Source organism: Haemorhous mexicanus, chromosome 2 (assembly GCF_027477595.1).
Source record: "Haemorhous mexicanus isolate bHaeMex1 chromosome 2, bHaeMex1.pri, whole genome shotgun sequence".
NCBI classification, from domain to species: Eukaryota; Metazoa; Chordata; class Aves; order Passeriformes; family Fringillidae; genus Haemorhous; species Haemorhous mexicanus.
Genome location: NC_082342.1, coordinates 91,315,650 through 91,333,628, shown reverse-complemented (window position 1 = coordinate 91,333,628; position 17,979 = coordinate 91,315,650). Strand labels below are relative to the sequence as shown.

Below are 17,979 nucleotides of genomic sequence, written 5' to 3'. Positions count from 1 at the left end.
AAAATTCAAAATTGATTTTGAAATTTACAGTTCAAACTGGTTTTACCAGTTGATATGACAAAGGATCATATTCAGACTGCTTAAAAAATTTTAGAGAAAACAACTTCAGCTCCTGCTGCAAAGGAATGTTTAAACAAAAGTATGTAGATTGAGATTGGATCAGGCCCTGAAAGTTTCAAAGCAAGCACTTCAGACTTGTGCTAGTGCACTAAAATTGGAAAGAACAAAAAACATTATTTGTTTATAGAGATCCTTGAAGTGCGAAACATGAAAAAATTGCAATGAGAAATGAAGTAATTGGAATTATTGAGTTATTTTTTTTTACCAATGTTAGGAAAACCTGCAGAACCTTCCATCAAAAACAAGTTGTTCGTCACAATGAAAGCTACTTGAATGGGCACTTTTTGAAATACTTGCAGTCCTGATAAGTACATTTCTATGTGGAAAACAAGGGCAATAAAGAGTAGTTCTGATGGATTGTTTTGGTAGATTGAACTAGTGAATTGCTGAAATGACCTATCAATTTGAATAACAAGATTACGGATAAAGAAATGACTTGCCCAGTTGTTTAGTTGTTTTCCTGCATCTTGATTTTGTTTGTTTGTTTCCTGATGTAGAAAATGTTTTGTCATGATTAGTAGGATGCATTTTTTTTTGTAAATCAGCTCCCATATTTTTCTGTCTTTAATTTCACAGAGTATTATACTTAGAAAAATTTGCATATTCTCTAATCCTTCAAAATAATAAGATAGTTTTATGAATAGGCATAGCTACAAACTCTGTAACTAAAAAGACCTACAGAATCAAGTGTTCAAAGAGGACTGATAAAATTTGACCTTGAGCAGTTTTCTTAAGAGCTTTTATTTATAGCATGTCTTGTTGTTAGCCTTTACAGTATACTGCTTTATTTGTATTTGCATGGTTGATTGCTTTACTGCTTTGGATTTTATAACTCATCATAGCTTGTTTATAAAAGGTTTTAATTTCACTTTAAGAGCAGGGGAGCTAATTAGCTTTTGTTGAGTAGTCATCCATGGTAATACATTGTAACATTTCAAGGACACCATATATCAGCTTTTAGCCAGTTTTGAGACAAGTCAGAATCTGATTTGTGAGCATGATTGAGGTTTAAACTTTGGGGACAAATTTTATTAACACCTTCTTTACTCTTCACTGTTTGACATTGCTGATTTATAAATATGATTTGTGCCTATGTGCAGGTTTTGACACTTGATAATTGGCTCAGCTTGCTACAGTGTTTTGCTGTTTTTGTAAGTCTAAATGTCACAGGAGGATTCTGGAACATCTTTTATATCTCTCTTGTGTGGACACAGCTTTTTGTCTGTGCCTGTGTGATTGGTTTGACAATTCCTCTGCTTGCCTCCCCTCGGCCGGACATTTGAGAACGCGGTGCCTCGTCTGTGCCTTGTGAATGTCTTCTGAGCTCTGGAGTCACTTCCAAAGGGCAATGGAAGCAATGTGCATGCTATCTCAGTAAATGCCAGTGTTGGGATTTTGCCTGTGCGTCTTTATTGTGGATACTGGATGACTGTACAGTGCAGTAAGAACAGAATTTCATATCACAATATTGGGTAATTGTGTTTGCAGTTATATTTTGCTAAACCTGTGCTAAAGAGAAAGTGTAGCTTTTGTCAAAAAGAGCGTCGGTTTTAAGATGAAATTTAGAATTTCTTAAGTGCTAGCATGGTAAGAATTTTATTTTATATATTAGAGAAATTCACTTTTTTGGCTGACAGTGGAAATAAAATTTATTCTGCCACATATTAGCATAGCAGGATTTTAATTTAAAAGGATATCTGCTTTTAAGAGATGAGGACGAGTATTTTATCACTAATACTACAAATGTGATGGCTTGTGAGGTACTTGGGTATTATGCACCAAGCATGATCTAAAAAATTCTTGTTGCTTACATCTGTGGGAATGAAGTGCAGGTCCATGCAGGTATCATCATGACTTACTGGATACTGATTTACTTGATACTACAACTTCATGGATCACATAAAACAGCTGAACTGATTTTACGGGAAGTGCGGAACTTAATTTTTATACCTCATGTAGCTCAAACAAAGAAATGTTCCTGTAAGAGCCGTGCCAGATTGAATTGGCTGGCATGTTTACAAATCCCTAATTCACTGAAGAGGAACCTCCTCTTGCCTCACCACTGTATGAAACTCAGTGTGGAAGCTTGCTGCCAGTTAACACCTCTGCTCTTTATCAACCTGTAAACTGATCAACATCCTTGATGGGAGTGTAATGAATTAATACATGAAGCTTGTTAGAGCCTCTGACCCATGGCATGATGGTAACTACTGCTGGCTTTTTATAATGGGAGTAAATGAGTTGTAGAATAACTAATCACAGAAATACCTGAATTAGCACTAACTACAGTGTGTTCTCACAGATTTAAACATTTATTTAATGGCATTTTAATAACTCTTCAACAGGGTGTACAGAAAAATGAGGCTTTTGCTGCAGAACCTTTAACTTGTAAAAGCTGAAAGGGTTGTCATTAGGGTGGGCCATAAACTGTTACCTTGGTGAGTGTAGGACTGTTGCCAGTGATACACTGTTTATTTGAAAAATGATTTAAAGTCTCGCCACTTGGATAGAGGAAAAGTTCTGTTCTATCAGCTATCTGTTCCTTCTCTAGATGTTTTACTTAATGAGTATTTGTGTACAGTGCTTTGCCAACCAGAGCCTTTGTCTGTGTGTCCTGTTGTTCTTCAATGAAAAAAGGGGATGAGGTATGGTTCAGTTGGGCAAGGGCAAAAAGTATAAATCAGGCCTACAATTAATTGGCAAAGCTAAGCCCTCTGTGCTTGGCTTGCTATCTTTTTTGAGTGCCAAGTCTATTGCTGATTACCTTTTTGTCTGTGTGGCAGATCCATCACTTTGGGTGTTTAGCTGCTTTGGAGTTTGAAGGAAAGCTCAACTGCCTGCTTGTGATATGGGAAGGTCATAAAGCTTTTCCTGATCTTGTCTGATGCATCTGCCTTTGGTACAACCAGGCATACTAAAACAGAGCTCTTGAGTAAATTATAGCTTGTCTTTTATTTATTTAATTATTTATTTATGTGAATGCAGCCACCTTCGTTCAACAATCTTAATTCAATGTGTTCAGTTTTCAGTTGTGAAAATGGCCTGTGATTTAACATGTTTGGGAACCTGCTTGATTGATAAGATAAGTAACAGCTTGCAAAGCTTTCATACTGCTTTTTGTGTTGTAGACTGTAGTTCTTTTAGCAGACAGTCAAGGCTTTCGTTGAGGAATAATGGCAATACTGAGAATTGCCAAAACATTCTTCGGTTGTGAAAGGGTTTTCAGGCAATTCTGTTTCCTTTTACAAGTGTGCACTCCACTCAGTTTAGAAGTGCACTCAAATAGTTTCTTCATGAAGTTTTCATGTTAGAGTAGAATAGGCTGTTTCAGTTGGAAGGGGACTACAGTGTTCATCTAGTGCAGCTGCCTGACCACCTCAGGGCTGTCCAGATGTTAAAGCACGTTGTTAAGGTCACTGTCCAAATGCCTCTTAGACACTGACAGGCTTGGGACATTAAAAAATCTAATTGGCTAAAAAAGTAACATGAACAAAAAACTAAGATGTTGATGATTGTTTATTGACTTTGAGACTCTGTAGCCTTAAAATTGCTTTGATTGAGTTTCCACAGTATGTTTTTTGTTTTGTTGTTCAATAGATATTTCATTTGGAATTAGAATTCAGCAGGTGTTCTGACAATGTTGGTAATTTACCTGCAATTCAGATTTATGCTATTTCAGTTGAGCTGAAATACTCTGCAAAATGCTTTTATAAATTCAAACTACAGCCTATTTTCTTATTCCTTTACTTGAAAGTCCCTTTTTATCTCAAGGGAAAACTCTTTGCTGTTACAAAAAGCAGGGGTGAAAGTACATTAACAGGTTTTTCAAGAAGTACAAAAGCCCAAATTAAGAATTTATACGCATGCTAAGATGTTAGAAACTCCATGTTTTAAAACTTTGAATTTTTCTCAAATTTAGACAACTCTTTAGCAATCTATGTAGTCAATATTGTGTATGGCTAAGAGGAGTGGACTGAGTTTGTAATTTTGGGTTAGTGGTCTTTTTGGAATAATTTTTTTTTTAAACAGTTATGTAGTAGAAAAACTGTAAATAACCCAGAGGAGGCTGAGAGCTGAGATTTCATCTCTGGTTGAAAACTGGCAAACCACCCAAGTTTCATTTGAATTTTCACTTTTCAAAAGACTGCATCAACTTTCAAGTGAGCTTGTCTAAATTCTAAGTTCTGCATATTTAAGAGAATGTATTGCAACAAAGGAAAAAAGTTGACAAAGTACTGATTCAGTTGACATAGTGTTGGCAGAATTGCACAGCATCTGGCCTGCTAAAATATTTAGTCTTTAGCTTCTGAAGTTTTGCTGGACCAACTAGAATTTAAGAGAAAAATGATGAAGAGTTAATGCTTTCATTTCGCAAGTAATTTCGTAACAAGGTTTTTATTTTATTTGATCTTTCTGGCTTCCAGAGAAAAGTGTGGAAAATCTTCTCATTTCAATGTAAAATAGTACATTATTCTTAAAAAATTTGCTTGTATGCTGAAATTATTGGAGACCAGATGTCTTCAGTATTGGCTACAGCTGCTGTTAGAGGGATGCTTTGTTTGTCAGAGAACAGACAGATATGTTTGGGGTTCTTCCATCAGTGTTCTAAGGCCAATAACTTACTGTCTGAATTCCTTCTTCTGTTTTCTTAAATAACTCTAGATTTCAGTATGAGAATAAGAACAGAATCCATAATCCTGTAGAAAAAGAATCTTTTTTTACTGGTGGTGATCACTGTTTTCTCTGTGGTTTTAGGCACACTACTCTCCTTTTTACTGTAATAGCAATCCAAAAAAGTGCTTTCATACTTCTGGACAAGAAATCAATTCAATTTCTTTTGGTTTTGGAGAAATCTCTGAACAATAAAACACTAAATGGTCAAATGTGTTTTGAAAATATCAGGTGCACTATTGACATTTTTGTGTCTACAATGCTTACAAGTCAGCTTGTCATAGAGTGGGATATCTCAGTTGGAAGAGACCTACCAACAATCATTTAGTCCAACTGCCTGACCACTTCAGGACTTACTAAAAGCCAAAGCATTATTAAATGCAATGTCCAGATGCCTCCTAAATACTTTATTCTCTCCAGGAAACCTGTTCCAGTGTTTTACCAATGTCTCAGAACAGAAATGCTTTCTGATGTCCAATCTGAACATCCCTTGGCATAGCTTAGGGCCATTCCCATGTGTCCTATCACTAAACACCAGGGAGAAGAGCTCAACACATCCCTCTCCAATTCCCCCCCCCTCAGGAAGCTGCAGAGAGCAATGAGGTCACCCCTCCAACCTCCTTTTCTCCAAACTAGACTGACCCAAAGTCCCCAGCCACGCCCCCAGGACAGACCTTCCAGCCCTGCCACCAGCTGTGTTCCCCTCCTCTGGATGCATTCAGAGAACTCCACATCCTTTTTAAACTGTGGGCCCCAGAACTGCACACAGCATTCCAGGTGAGACTGCACCAACCACTGCCTTTCCTTCATCTTGCCTTCATCCATGAGGAGGGTGATTTTATCACAGAATGATACCAAATTAGTTAAATTGGACTTTCTCTACCAAACTTGAGCTCAGTCAAAGTTTAAATAAAAATAGATTCTTTAATTTAATCTTGTAGGCTCATTCTCACGTACTTAGTCAGGAACTCTAAAAAGTCAAATTAGAATGTATATAAACTGCTGATGGCTTAAGGGATGCTTTTCTAAAGCCTGGGACATGTGGTCACTGCTAACGGTGGTACTGTAAAAGTCTAAGAAGTATTTTCTTCTTTGCAAGTGCCTTTCAGTATGAGATCAAATTTGTTGTGGTTTTTTGTTTGTTTGTAAGTAATGAGTATTTGAGCAGTTGATCTTTGAAGTACTGAAAGTATGCTAAAGATATGAGTGTTGAGCATTTCAATTTAATTTGTTTAATTTAAAAGTACGGGTAGCCATATTATAAAACAAGTACCAAAATGCCAAACTTCACAATAATCTCCAAAAACATGAGAAGTGCTCTACTAATGTTAGAGATGTAAATGTTTTAGGTGATGTAAGTTCACATCAACAAAGAATTATTTTTTTACTTTCATTTTGCATAAATAACTAGAAAAATATTCATAGGGTAGTAGACTTAAAAAGTGTATTGTACTTGTAATCTTAGGATTTTTTTGTTACATTTCACTGAATAGTATTGTGCCTAATTGAAAAAAAGCCCACTGTTTATTTGTGAAGGATAGGTGCCCAGAGTTTATGTATCTTTTAGAGCAGCCTCCTTAACCTAGATATGTCTGGTTGAAGCAACTCTTGAAGCAACAAATACTTTGTCTAGTCTTTGTCAAAGGAATTAATGCTTTTGAGGTCTCCAGTACCATGAATGCAATACCACCACAGTTCACTGGAAGCATCAGAACTGAGCTACTTTGTTAGTTATCATTGTCAAATAAGAATGGCCTTCATGCCAGAAACTTCAAAAAATTTTCCCAGTCTTCCAAGTGCTGCTGACTAAAGCATCAATTCCTATTTCAAGTAGCAGCCTGGATTCAGTCAGCAGTGTATAGTGTGCCTAGCACTGTGGTGTGGGCCAGCATCTGTGTTCTGGGTTTGTTGGCACAAAAGCAATAACCATTTGGTTTTAATGAAAGAAGCAAAATAAAGCTGGCAAAGGAGATGTTTTTAAGAGGTAGTGAACTATGTTTTTATTTTTCCATCTTCAGAACAGAGGGCATTTTTAGTTAATTAAGTTTTCTAAACGTAATTGGAGCAGTACATCCCAACTACCAAAAAAAGAGGAAAATAAATGTAAATTGGAAGAATTTAGAGAAAAAGCAGCCTTATTAACAAGGGAAGTTGACTCTAATTCCTTTTTTGTCCTGTGTGTTATGTAATATAGCAACAGGAAGGGTTTCAAATTGCTTGCTAAACTTCTGCTTCCCTGCCATTGCAATATGAAAAGACTGGGAATGGATAGGTAAATAACAAAAGAGATATGTCTGTGGATGTCAGCTGAGTGGCTGGAATATTGATTGAGTTACAAATTCACTTAAAATACTCTAGTCAGTGTCTGTATATTGGTTGAAGGAGGGTGATAATGATGATAGTGAGCAGAAGATTTGAGGAAATTACCAATGGGAAGAAGGAAGGATACAAAATCTGCTTTACTGGGTGTCAAGGGAAAAGGAAATGTATCAGCAAATCATGTCCCTTTTGGGAGATCTCCCCTTTTAAGAGTATGAGTATGTATCAACATCAACAGAATTTTGGTAAAAAATTTTGTTCTTCAGTTCTCAGGCACTGACCATAATATTAAGTTAAAACTTGGGTTTAAAATTGATATGTCTGAAATACTGTCAAGTTCCACTCATTCTTACAAAGTATTCAGAGGGGTCTTTCACAAGATGCAACCTGTGCTTTTGTAAGGGGCCACTGCTGTGTGGCTTCTTAAAATAAATGGTTTGTGGGCATCTGTTCCAAGAAATGGTTCAGAACAGCCTTGTGCCAAGTGCTGGGACTCAGGGTGTCCCTGGTCTGTGGCTGTGGTGAGGGGCATCCCCCTCAATGCCTGCCCCCATCCCACTGTGTGCAGCTGTGCTGGGTGGGTGCTGGCACCCAGCTGCTCAGATGGGGCCATGCCAGGCTCTGCCTTCCTGGGAGCATTCCAGGTGCTCCAAGCTGAGCAGCGTTAGCCGCTGGTCGGATGTGTCAGTAGGTGTTTGTTTCCGCAAATAACCCAGATCATGGTTTTCTCCCTAGAAAAGTTGATTGCCTATTGTAGCATCCCATGAACTCCCTCCCCTCAGCCAATTCCCAAGGGCATTGCCTTGGAAAGACTTACAGAGAGTTCATTCCTCCTGTGGGACAGACGAGTCTCCCTGATGGACCTCTGCCCGTGTTTCGCAACCTACCCTGGTTTCTCCTTTCCCTGTTTCCTCACTGGTTGGGTACCCCTGGTGGCTGCCCCCTCTCCCTGGAGACCAATCCCCCTTGCCCTGCCCTTAACTCTGCCCCATATCCCTTCCCATTCTGAAGCTATCCAGAGCCCATGGTAGCCCTTGCTTTTTGCCTGCGCTCCCTTCGGCTTCCACACAATAAATCTCGCCGGAATTAACTCCTGCAGAAAGAGCCTTCTTGCCCCTCTCGCTGAGCCAGCTGTGGTGAGTGTGGTTTGTGTCTGACTTCACTGTCTGAATGTTAATCCAGCTGGCTCTTCCACAGGAGGTGCTTGTTGGAAACAGATAATAGGCAGCAGCGTCCACCATCCACCTCTCGCATTGGGTGCTGGCGCCCCACTCTTCAGGTGGGGCCGTGCCAGGCTCTGCCTTCCTGGGAGCATTCCAGGTGCTGCAAAGCCAAGCAGTGTTAGCTGCTGGTCAGATCTGTCAGTCGGTGTTTGTTTCCACAACTAACCCGGATCTTGGCTTTTCTCCCCAGAAAAGTTGATTGCCTATCAGCGGGAGTTCCACGCGCTGAAGGAACGCCTGCGCATCGCCGAGCACCGCACGCTGCAGCGCTCCTCCGAGCTCAACGCCATCCTGGAGCAGTTCAGGAGGGCCGTGGCAGAGACCAATGGCAGTAAGAATGCCATGAATAATTTTTCAGGTACACGCTCCAAAATATTTTTTTTATAACTCTGAAATGCCAATAATTCTTGTTATTACTCTAGAATAAGAAATTGCTCCCAAGAGAGGTGAATGAAACTGTTCAGCAGTGTGAATAAAGTTGTATCTCATGTGGGTGTTGGGGTTTGTTTTTTCCAGTTGTTGTCCTTAATGATTCACCCACCCTCATTCAGTCCCTAAAGTCATAAGAATTCTTACTTCACACCTAGCTCCCAAAGTTTGGAACTTCTGGTTACTTATCTATTAGGTTGAATATATTTTGACAATTAATTCACATTGCTTTTTAAATAGAGGCAGAGGGGAAAAGTGAGCAAACAGAAGAAATGGATGAACTTGATGCAGTTAAAATAAGCTTGAAAGTCAACTGGAAAGTATTAAATAATATAGACTAAAGTATTACTTATGATTTGTAAGAAGTACAGGAAATGGCCTTTTCAATAACTAGTGATTAAACTGGTAAAATCTTCCGTAAGTTTTTACCCATTTTGGAGACTGATGGTCAGATTTTCAGAAAGCTGATTGGCAATATTAGAGAAAAACACTGCAATATTCACCAGACTATTGATGTTGACTTCTAAAATCACACTGTTACTGTTTTGTTGCTCTGATTTTTGTGGATGGAAGATGAATAACAAGTACAAATTTTTTGTCAGGAGGTCTGACTTGTTAGGTTGCACACATTTCTCTGTATTGGTCTAATAAGGAGTTGAAACCTGAAGGGTTTTGCAATTCAAAAGCCTGGAACAAGATGTTTGAATTTGTTGACTATTTGCATTTGTGCTATGATTTACTATTTTCAATAGGATTTTTTTTTTTTGGTTGGAAAATGGTTATAATTATAGGCTCCAATGTTTATGCCACTCCTGAATTGCTGTCTGACACTAATGGCCTGATCTCAGTAGTTCCTGGATCTCCAGGAATTGCACAGATAAAGATTACATTTAGCATGGTCTATAAATCTTGTCTTCCTATTTTATGTGTGTGGTTTTGCTTTTAAAGTAAAATGTGGAGGAGGTCAAATAATTTTGATTCTGGATTTAGGATTAAGTTATTACCACATTTGTTTCTAAAATTGACTTAGCTTGCTTTTAGGCAATATGCTTATAAGGAGTTATTCTCTTCTGTTGCAGCTGAAAGTACTAATTCATTTAACATTCTGCCATGTCTGGATCCTAGCTGGGATGGACATGCACTTTTTTCATGTAGAGCCATAATGGGAAGCCATCTGAATTACTGAGCTTTTGTGCTCAGAACATAGTATTAGATAGGTTTTTATTAAGCTTAATACACTTAAGTACACATAATACTCTTTGCTCTCTTTGAAGCTGACAGAATTCCAGATTGTTTTGTGTAGATCTTTATTCATTCAGACAAGAGCTGTCATACTTGGACAGAATTTAGTCCAGGTTTTGCAGTTGAAGTTAAAGAAATGCTAGCAGGAAGAGTAAAATGTTCCTGTATTGGAGTCTATCAAAATAGACATACCTACTTATGGCATCTATTTACAAAGCTTTTTGCGAGGTTTGACATGGTTAGGAATGTAGTTTCACCTAAAAATAAATACTTTAAAAATCTCCAAACATACAGAACCAAAATCCACAGCAAAACCCATCTATCTTTGTAGATAGATATGCTAAGAATCTGAGAAGAATTACACTTATGGCTTTCATTTTCTTGCTTCTCAATTTTATCTCAAGAAACCTTGACTACATTTTTTTGCTTAACTTGATATTATAAAGCCCATAAGTTTTCAAAGATCCATATGCTACCATATTTTTCATTTGAAATGAGTTGTTTTCACACTTGATGCAAAAAAATCAACACACCAAGCAGGGTAATTTTAAAAACTGTTATTTGCAACTTTGAGAGCCACCTGGACATACTGAAAGGCAGCTGCAATAGAAAGAGCAAGAATGATTCTAATGGAATCTAATAGGATAATTCTGTGCTAATGGACTAAATTAAGTTTGCATTAATCTTTTAAATTTTTTTTTGCAGGAATACTCAAAATATCAACTGTATGTGTAATGCTCTTTTATTTTGTATCTCTGTGTGCAGTATATTCCAATATGTATTCATAGCTCTGAAAAGTTATGTGCAGTAGTGTTTGCTGGATGGTGATGACCTCTGTAAGCAAAAGTGAAAAATTATTTTGGGAAATAAGCCTCCCATTTGATTAACTGGGGGAAAAAACCCAACAAAATCACCAATCCCCCCAAATAAATGGAGCATTCTTTACTTCTGTAAATTTGCACTGTCTTATGTGATCAAATAAATATTAACTGTATCTGTAACAAGATTATAGATGCAAAAGAGTCTTAGCCATTTTTTATTAAGAAAATTGAAATAAGAAAAGACAAAAGAAAAATTTTGTCTTTGCAGACAAAATATGGTGACTCAAAAAAGTGCACAATTTATTCTGGCTTTCAGTTAGGACCAAGCTTGGAATTTTACACTGTTTACTACTGCTTAAAATTTCATATAATTTGTTTTCTGCATTTCTGATTTCATGTATGTTTGCAGATGAGACGCTGAAGCTGTTAAAAGAGCTAACAAGTAGAAAATCTCTTCAAGTGCCAAATATCTATTACCATTTGCCTCATTTGTTGAAAAATGAAGGAAGCCTTCAACCTTCTGTGCAGGTTGGCCTTGGAAGGACAGGAGGTATGCTGATACCTGGTTATTTCATGTTTTATATCTGGAGGACCTTCTAGTTGTAGGAAAAGAATTTACTGCATTTTTTTGGTAGATGAAGGACATCTCATTTTACTTGTGTGATATTGAAATCCTTTGAATACGCACTGAATCTGAGATGAAAGGAGCTTGGTTTCAGCTTTGCTCTTTTCTGCATATTCTCAGTCACATCCCATGCCATGTTAAGGTGCACATTAAGAAGCATTTAGTTTGGATGAATTTTTTTGTAGCTAAAGGGAAACAAAGCTCAAGCATTTCAGATTCTGAACTGCTAATGGGTATATCTCTTTGGCTTTTCAGATTTACAGGGCAACCATGCATAGTTAAAATTACTTTAGCATTGATATTTCTCTTGTTCTGAACAGTGTATTTCAATATATAAATTAAAAGTTGAGAGAACTAAGATAACCAGATATAATTGCATCAATAAAATCTGGACAGTGTTGTAGTCAATCCTGGCTTGTATGTTTTCATTACTTCAGTGAGTTTGATTGCTCCTTGTTTTAACAGAAGGTATGCCTGTATGACAAATGTGTGGGCTCAGGCCACAGGTTTATTTTTCTGACTATAAATACATTTTATTTCGTTGTTGTTGTTCAGGGAGGAAAAATCTAATCATTCGTTATTGTTTTAAGTGAAGTCTGTGTTATATCCCCTGGGAATATATGGCAGAAATTTGGAATTAAAAAGTAGGAATTGGAGTCAGATTTATTTAATTAAACAGAGGGAGGAAATTCAGGGTTTTAGGACTTGATGAAGTCTGCTTTATCCTTTCACTGCATTCCTACTGCTATCTACAGTGTTCCCAAAAGGTAACCAGCCCTAGGTACAGGGCAGAAGAAAAACTATGGAAAAGTGAAGCAACACAGGACTCAAATGTCTTGATGAAAGGTGGTGTTAATAACTTTGTAGCTGGGGATGTATTACTTTGCATTTGTGGTGCTTTTATCAGAGAAAAGGAATTTTGTTGAGGAACTTCCATGCAGTTATGTTGTCCTGGACTTGTTTATTTAGAAGAACCAAAACCAGGTGCAAGGAAAGTAATAGAGGCTTTCAGGAGTTTTATTTTAAAAGATGACTTCTGAGAAATGAAATACTTGAGTGCCGAAGAATGGTTATATTAGTTTAAAAACTTCAGTTAGGGAATTTAATCCCTCTTGTTGCCCCTTGTCTGAGTAATACCTTTGTTGTTGATAATTTCCCATTGCGCTGGGGTTTGTGTGATAACATTTTGGTAACAGGGAGGCTACAGGGTTGCCTCTCTAAGAGGGGCCAGCAGCTTTCCCTGTCTCCAGTGGAGCCAATAGCCAGACCAGCACCACTGGAATAGCAGATTGAAGAGGGGGGGGAAAACTGCTCAAGGGCAATTGCAGCTGGAGAGAGGAGTGAGAACATGCCCTTTACAGGTCAGTGCAGAAGGAGGGGGAGCAGGTGCTGCAGGGCAGAGTCCCCTGCAGCCTGTGGTGAAGAGCGTGGAGAGGCAGCTGTGTCCCTGCAGCCCATGGAGCAGAGATCCACCTGCACTCTCTGGAGGACCCCATGTCACAGCAGGAGGGTGCCCAGAGGAGGCTGTGACCCCATGGGAAGCCCACACAGGAGCAGGCTCCTTGGCAGGACCTGTGGGCGCATGGAGAGAGGAGCCCACGATGGAGCAGCCTTCCTGGCAGGACTTGTAACCCTGTGGAGGACCCACAGTGGCGTAGCCTGTTCCTGAAGGACTGCAGCCCATGGAAGGGAGCCATGCTGGAGCAGTTTATGAAGAACTGCAGCCTGGGAAAAGAACTTCCATTGGAGATGTTCATGGAGGACCATCTGCCATAGTAGGGACTCCATGCTGGATTAGGGAAAGAGTCTGAGGAGTCCTTCTACTGAGGAGAGAAAAGTGGTGGAGATCATGTGTGATTAACTGAATTCCAGCCTCCATTCCCTGTGCTCCTGGTAGGGAGGAGGTAGAGAAATCAGGTGTGAAGTTGAGCCCAGGAAGAAGGGAAGGGTGACGGTGTTTTAAGATTTGGTTTTATTTCTCATTACCTTCTGTTCATTTGCTCAGTAATAAATTAACTTCCTCAAGTCTGCCTTGACTGTGACAGTAAGGAGGGGTCTCTCCCTGCCCTTATTTCTACCCACAAGCCTTTTGTTATATTTCTCCCTGTCCAGCTGAGGAAGTGAGTGATAGAGCAGCTTTGGTGGGTACCTGGTGTCCAGTCAGGATCAGCCCATCACACCTGCACAATAGTCTGACATGTCTAGGGTTGGGGTTTTTTTGTCTTCTGTGTTTGTTCTAAGAATTGGTGTTAACTGTTAGTCATGCTCCTGATGCTGCATGGCATATTTTTAAACTATTTTTAATTACTGCAGTCTCTACCTTTTAAACCTTTGCATTCATTAAGCAATGCCTAATTGCAAGATTTTTGTTTTCTATCTGTGTATGCAGTCACTGAAAGTACCTTTCTGGTCTGTTTGATTTCAGTTTCCATTGTAATGGGAATACCTACAGTGAAAAGAAAAGTCAAGTCTTACCTTACAGAAACTCTCCATTCCCTTATTGATAAGCTGTCCCCTGAAGAAAAACTGGATTGTGTTATGGTTGTCTTTATAGGAGAGGTAAAATTGCTCAATTTTTTTTATACAATTTCTAACCTGCCTTTAATCACAAGTAACACTCCTTTCAGGAATTGATGAGGATCTGCTTTTTCTTCAAGATGCAGACAGATGACTCTCTTCTTCCGGAAGAAGGAAAGTGTCAGTCTTGGGTTTCTGACATACAATTCTGAAGAGCCCAGCTTTTTCTGTTTATCAGGGGAATGGATTCAGTGGTGTGGTTATTTTGCAAATCTTCTTATGTTTGTATTTAGTGGCAAAGATGTGTTATTCCTCAACATAATAATAATGGCTAAGGATCTCTGTTGTAGGGGAGGATTCCTCCCATTTTCTTTGTGCTGCTGCTTAGTCCTCTGGCAAACGAGTGCTGCAGTTGGAGATGTGAGGCACAGATTGTTATTGAATTAATTTTCTGGACAATGTGGAGAGTGGATGTGGATGTTTGAAGCCCAGACCTTTTTAATGGATTAATTCAGTGTTCAGTTGGACTGTTTATTCACTTTGGCTCTGATTTAGTGGAAATCAAATTTAGGAAAATGATAGAGTACTTTCAGAAATAATTCTGTTGGATGCTGGGAATTGCATGTACCTAATTTGTTCTCTATGCCTTTCTCAGAAGTCTGACTTGGACAGTGGGAAATTTATATTTATGTTTGACCTTCATCCATCTAACTGTAGTGCTCTGCTGAAACAGGCTTTTATAAGTCCCACAGATGAAAATTCAAATCCCCAATTATAACTGGAAATGGTTTTAATTTAGTGAGCCAGTGTCCATTCAGGGATGAATCAGTGGAAAATCAGGCATTTTAATACTTCTATTATCAACATGTTTTAAAACTTTCATTGGAAAGTTTGTAAACATTTTGCTTTTATCTGAGAATTTTTTCTTAGTATATTCTATTGCAAATTGCACTATTTTCTTTTTCTTGACAGCCAGTCAAAAACTATCTGTCTGGATAGATACTGTTTTTCTGGGAAAAAAAAAGCTTTCAAAAAATTTCTTGGTTGAGAGTATCAGGGAACAGAATTCTTTCTGAATTACTGGAATGCTATGTTTCTCCTCACTGCATTAGTTGGAGAAATTTTATTGCCTGTGAGTGTGGCTTCTTTTCAAGATTTAAAACTGAAGTTTCTTTTGTTTTGCTTAAGGAAGTCTGAGGTATGAGGTCTGTCTGTTATCATTGGATTCGCTGTCTTCTGCAAAATCTGGACTAGGAGTGGAGTGTCCCCAGTGCCCCATCTTTTGTTGCCTTAGACAAGCCATATTGCTGTACCTGGGTTTTCCATGGCTGGAAACTTCCTTCCTTTGAGGTGCTGTAGGATAGTCTCACCTTGGGAGTGTTTCTACAGAAGTGACCACCAGTGAATGGAACATTTCAACACCGGAGCTACTGCTCCTGTGCCCATGGAGAGTTGTGTGATTACACAGGAGTTACCCCCTGTGTCTTACCTCTTTATTGCACTTTGAGAGCAATTCTGTGTGCTTATTCAGGCACCTGTTTTGGGCACTGCAAGTCAGGAATGTATGGGAACATCTGAAGAACCAAAGTTTACATTTTCGTTCTCTTGTAACCACTTGCTAGATTTGCATTTCTTGTTCTTTACTCCATCCAGTTTGTTATCTTTCCTTCTTTATTCTTGGACCATATTTTTATTTTCTTAAGCTCATTATCTTACTGTTTGCTTTGCAGTTGCTACAGGGAACTCTCTACATGATTAATATGGTGCATTAAATACTTCATCCTGAATTATGCAGTGCTTTTTCTGAGTTATTCTGTATATTTCCGTTTCCTTCTGCAAGATGAAAACTGTAGGTTTATTAAGCATTTTCTCTGGCTGTTTGAAGGAAGTCCTACTCCTCTGATAGACTTCTATTTCTCCTTAGATAAAAAGAAGGGCTGTGTCTTTTAAAATAGCCTTGTCTGTGGCATATCCTGGTCTGAAATGCATTAGAGTATTGCTGTCATTAACACATGCAATAATAAGGGCTTATTTAAAAATACATTAGAGCTTTGACCAACTATGCTTATTTTAAAAATTATGTCAAAAGTTTCTAAAAAAAGGTATGGCCTCTGCTCAAACATATGTGCAGTTTAAGTACAGCAAGAAATGGTCATGGGGTGAGATTATGTAATTTTGCTAATAAGCTTAAAATTACTATCTGTGCCTTGTAGCAACAGCAAAAAAAGGAGCACAAGGCTACAAAAGTGGTTTTGGAAGAAAATTATTGGAAAAAATAGCATTTTAAAAGGATTTTAGTGTTTTTCTTGCTATCTTTATTTGAGAAATCTAATTTACAGTGTTTGAGAAGCATTGCTGGGAGCCATAGTCATGGACTGTGATCTCTGTGCTAAGCATGCTACAAAACTCTTCTAATACTGCTATTTTTTTAGTAGTTCAATCTCACTCATTTCTTGTAATTTCATTTTTTACTAGAAAACAAATTAGAAGGCTAATGGCCTTCTGCAAATAGCATCAACAGTGTAAACAGAGGAGCTAGTAAATACAGATGCATTATGGTTGCTAAATAAAGAGATCTGCATATTCATTTACTGTATGGATATTTCTCAGTAATATAATTGTACATAGTAAATTTCCATACTGGAAGTTCAAGAAACTCTGAAATATCTCAGCTGATGTGACAACTAATCACCAATTTAAATAATTACTAGCATTGCTTGACAGTAAACTGTTCAATTGTCCTAGTTACTGACATATGTCTGTGTTCTCCAATTTGTTAAAATCACTTTATGGCAGAATAATTTGCAGGTATTCATTAGGATGACTAATAAATAGGTATGATTCATTATTCCTTAATACTTCAAAATCTTTTTGTTCCCCCTCACTATGTAGCTAGTTCCTAGTTCATATGAGTTGAAAACAAATGATTTAAGTCTCATTAACCTGCTTTGTACAAGAACTTGTTTTCAGAATAAGCCACAGACTCTGGGTTCAAGAAATCATGAACTCTGAGTTAAAATTGTTGTCTAGTATTTTTATTTGTTAGGGTTTGCATTTAACATGGGAAACATGGCTTTGAAGTACTTTGAAATGAACATAGTGGAACAACAGACATATATAGACACACAGAACTCAATATGAGAGAAATTAGAATATTTTCCTGGTATTTAAACAAAATGTTGTTTCTTTTTTTTTTCTGTGGTGAGGTCTCATTTACAATGAAGAAAATGCATCTTAGACTTGTTCTAAATATATCAGAAATTATTGTCAGTCCACTTCATTAATCAGAGACTGCACTTAGCACAGTCTTTTGTACAAACAGCAATCAGTGCATGCTGGAAAGACTATAAGCCCTTGATTTGACCAAAAATATCAGAAGGACAAATCATTTCAGGAGGAATTGGAAGCCACTACAGGTATGCAAAAGCATTTTGCTATTTCTGTGTGCTGCTGATTACACCTGACTAGGTAGTAATTGACCAGCCATTTGTTCTTGGAGCATTAGGCCACAAGTTTTACTTTCTTACATATTCCTGATTTAAATCTTACTCTGTTGTTTCATGTATGTATAGTTCACTTAAGCTGGAAAAATTTACATATCTTGATTATCTTTTACTGTCACTGTGTTATCTCTTTATGTAAACAGTGGCTGCTAAATTAAGAGATGTTGATCTTTAGTAGTGTTTTCTCTGTGCTCCTTCAGTTGAGAATATTTTTTTTATTTATTGTTTCTTTGGAAAAGTTTCTGCCCCAGTTAGGTCAGTGTGACACAAGCACCCAGGAAGGTACCATCCTGTGCATGGATATGAACAAAGCCGTAGCAAATTAAGGACTGGCTGCATGTACTGGGTCAAATCTTGCTGAACCTGTTTTGTAGGTACTGACACTGCAGTGCAATATGTAAACCTTCTCCACAAAATAAACAAGCCTGTAGTTTCACCTCTTCTTGCTCTGGGCCTGAATTATAGTTCTCTCTGATTGGCAGCTCTCTTGAGAGGAAACAGAAGAGTAT

At 38.0% G+C, this 17,979-nt stretch overlaps 1 protein-coding gene across 5 annotated transcripts in view; it reads left to right on the top strand.

The window, feature by feature from the left end:
• MGAT4A (alpha-1,3-mannosyl-glycoprotein 4-beta-N-acetylglucosaminyltransferase A) overlaps positions 1–17,979 on the top strand; it is a 78,715-nt gene that overhangs the window by 19,878 nt on the left and 40,858 nt on the right. For all 5 annotated transcript variants that reach the window (XM_059839486.1, XM_059839488.1, XM_059839485.1 and 2 more), the window contains 3 exons: positions 8,524–8,691; positions 11,235–11,375; positions 13,876–14,009. In XM_059839486.1, the coding sequence (XP_059695469.1) occupies positions 8,524–8,691; positions 11,235–11,375; positions 13,876–14,009 (443 nt within the window). The remainder of the gene's footprint in view (positions 1–8,523; positions 8,692–11,234; positions 11,376–13,875; positions 14,010–17,979) is intronic.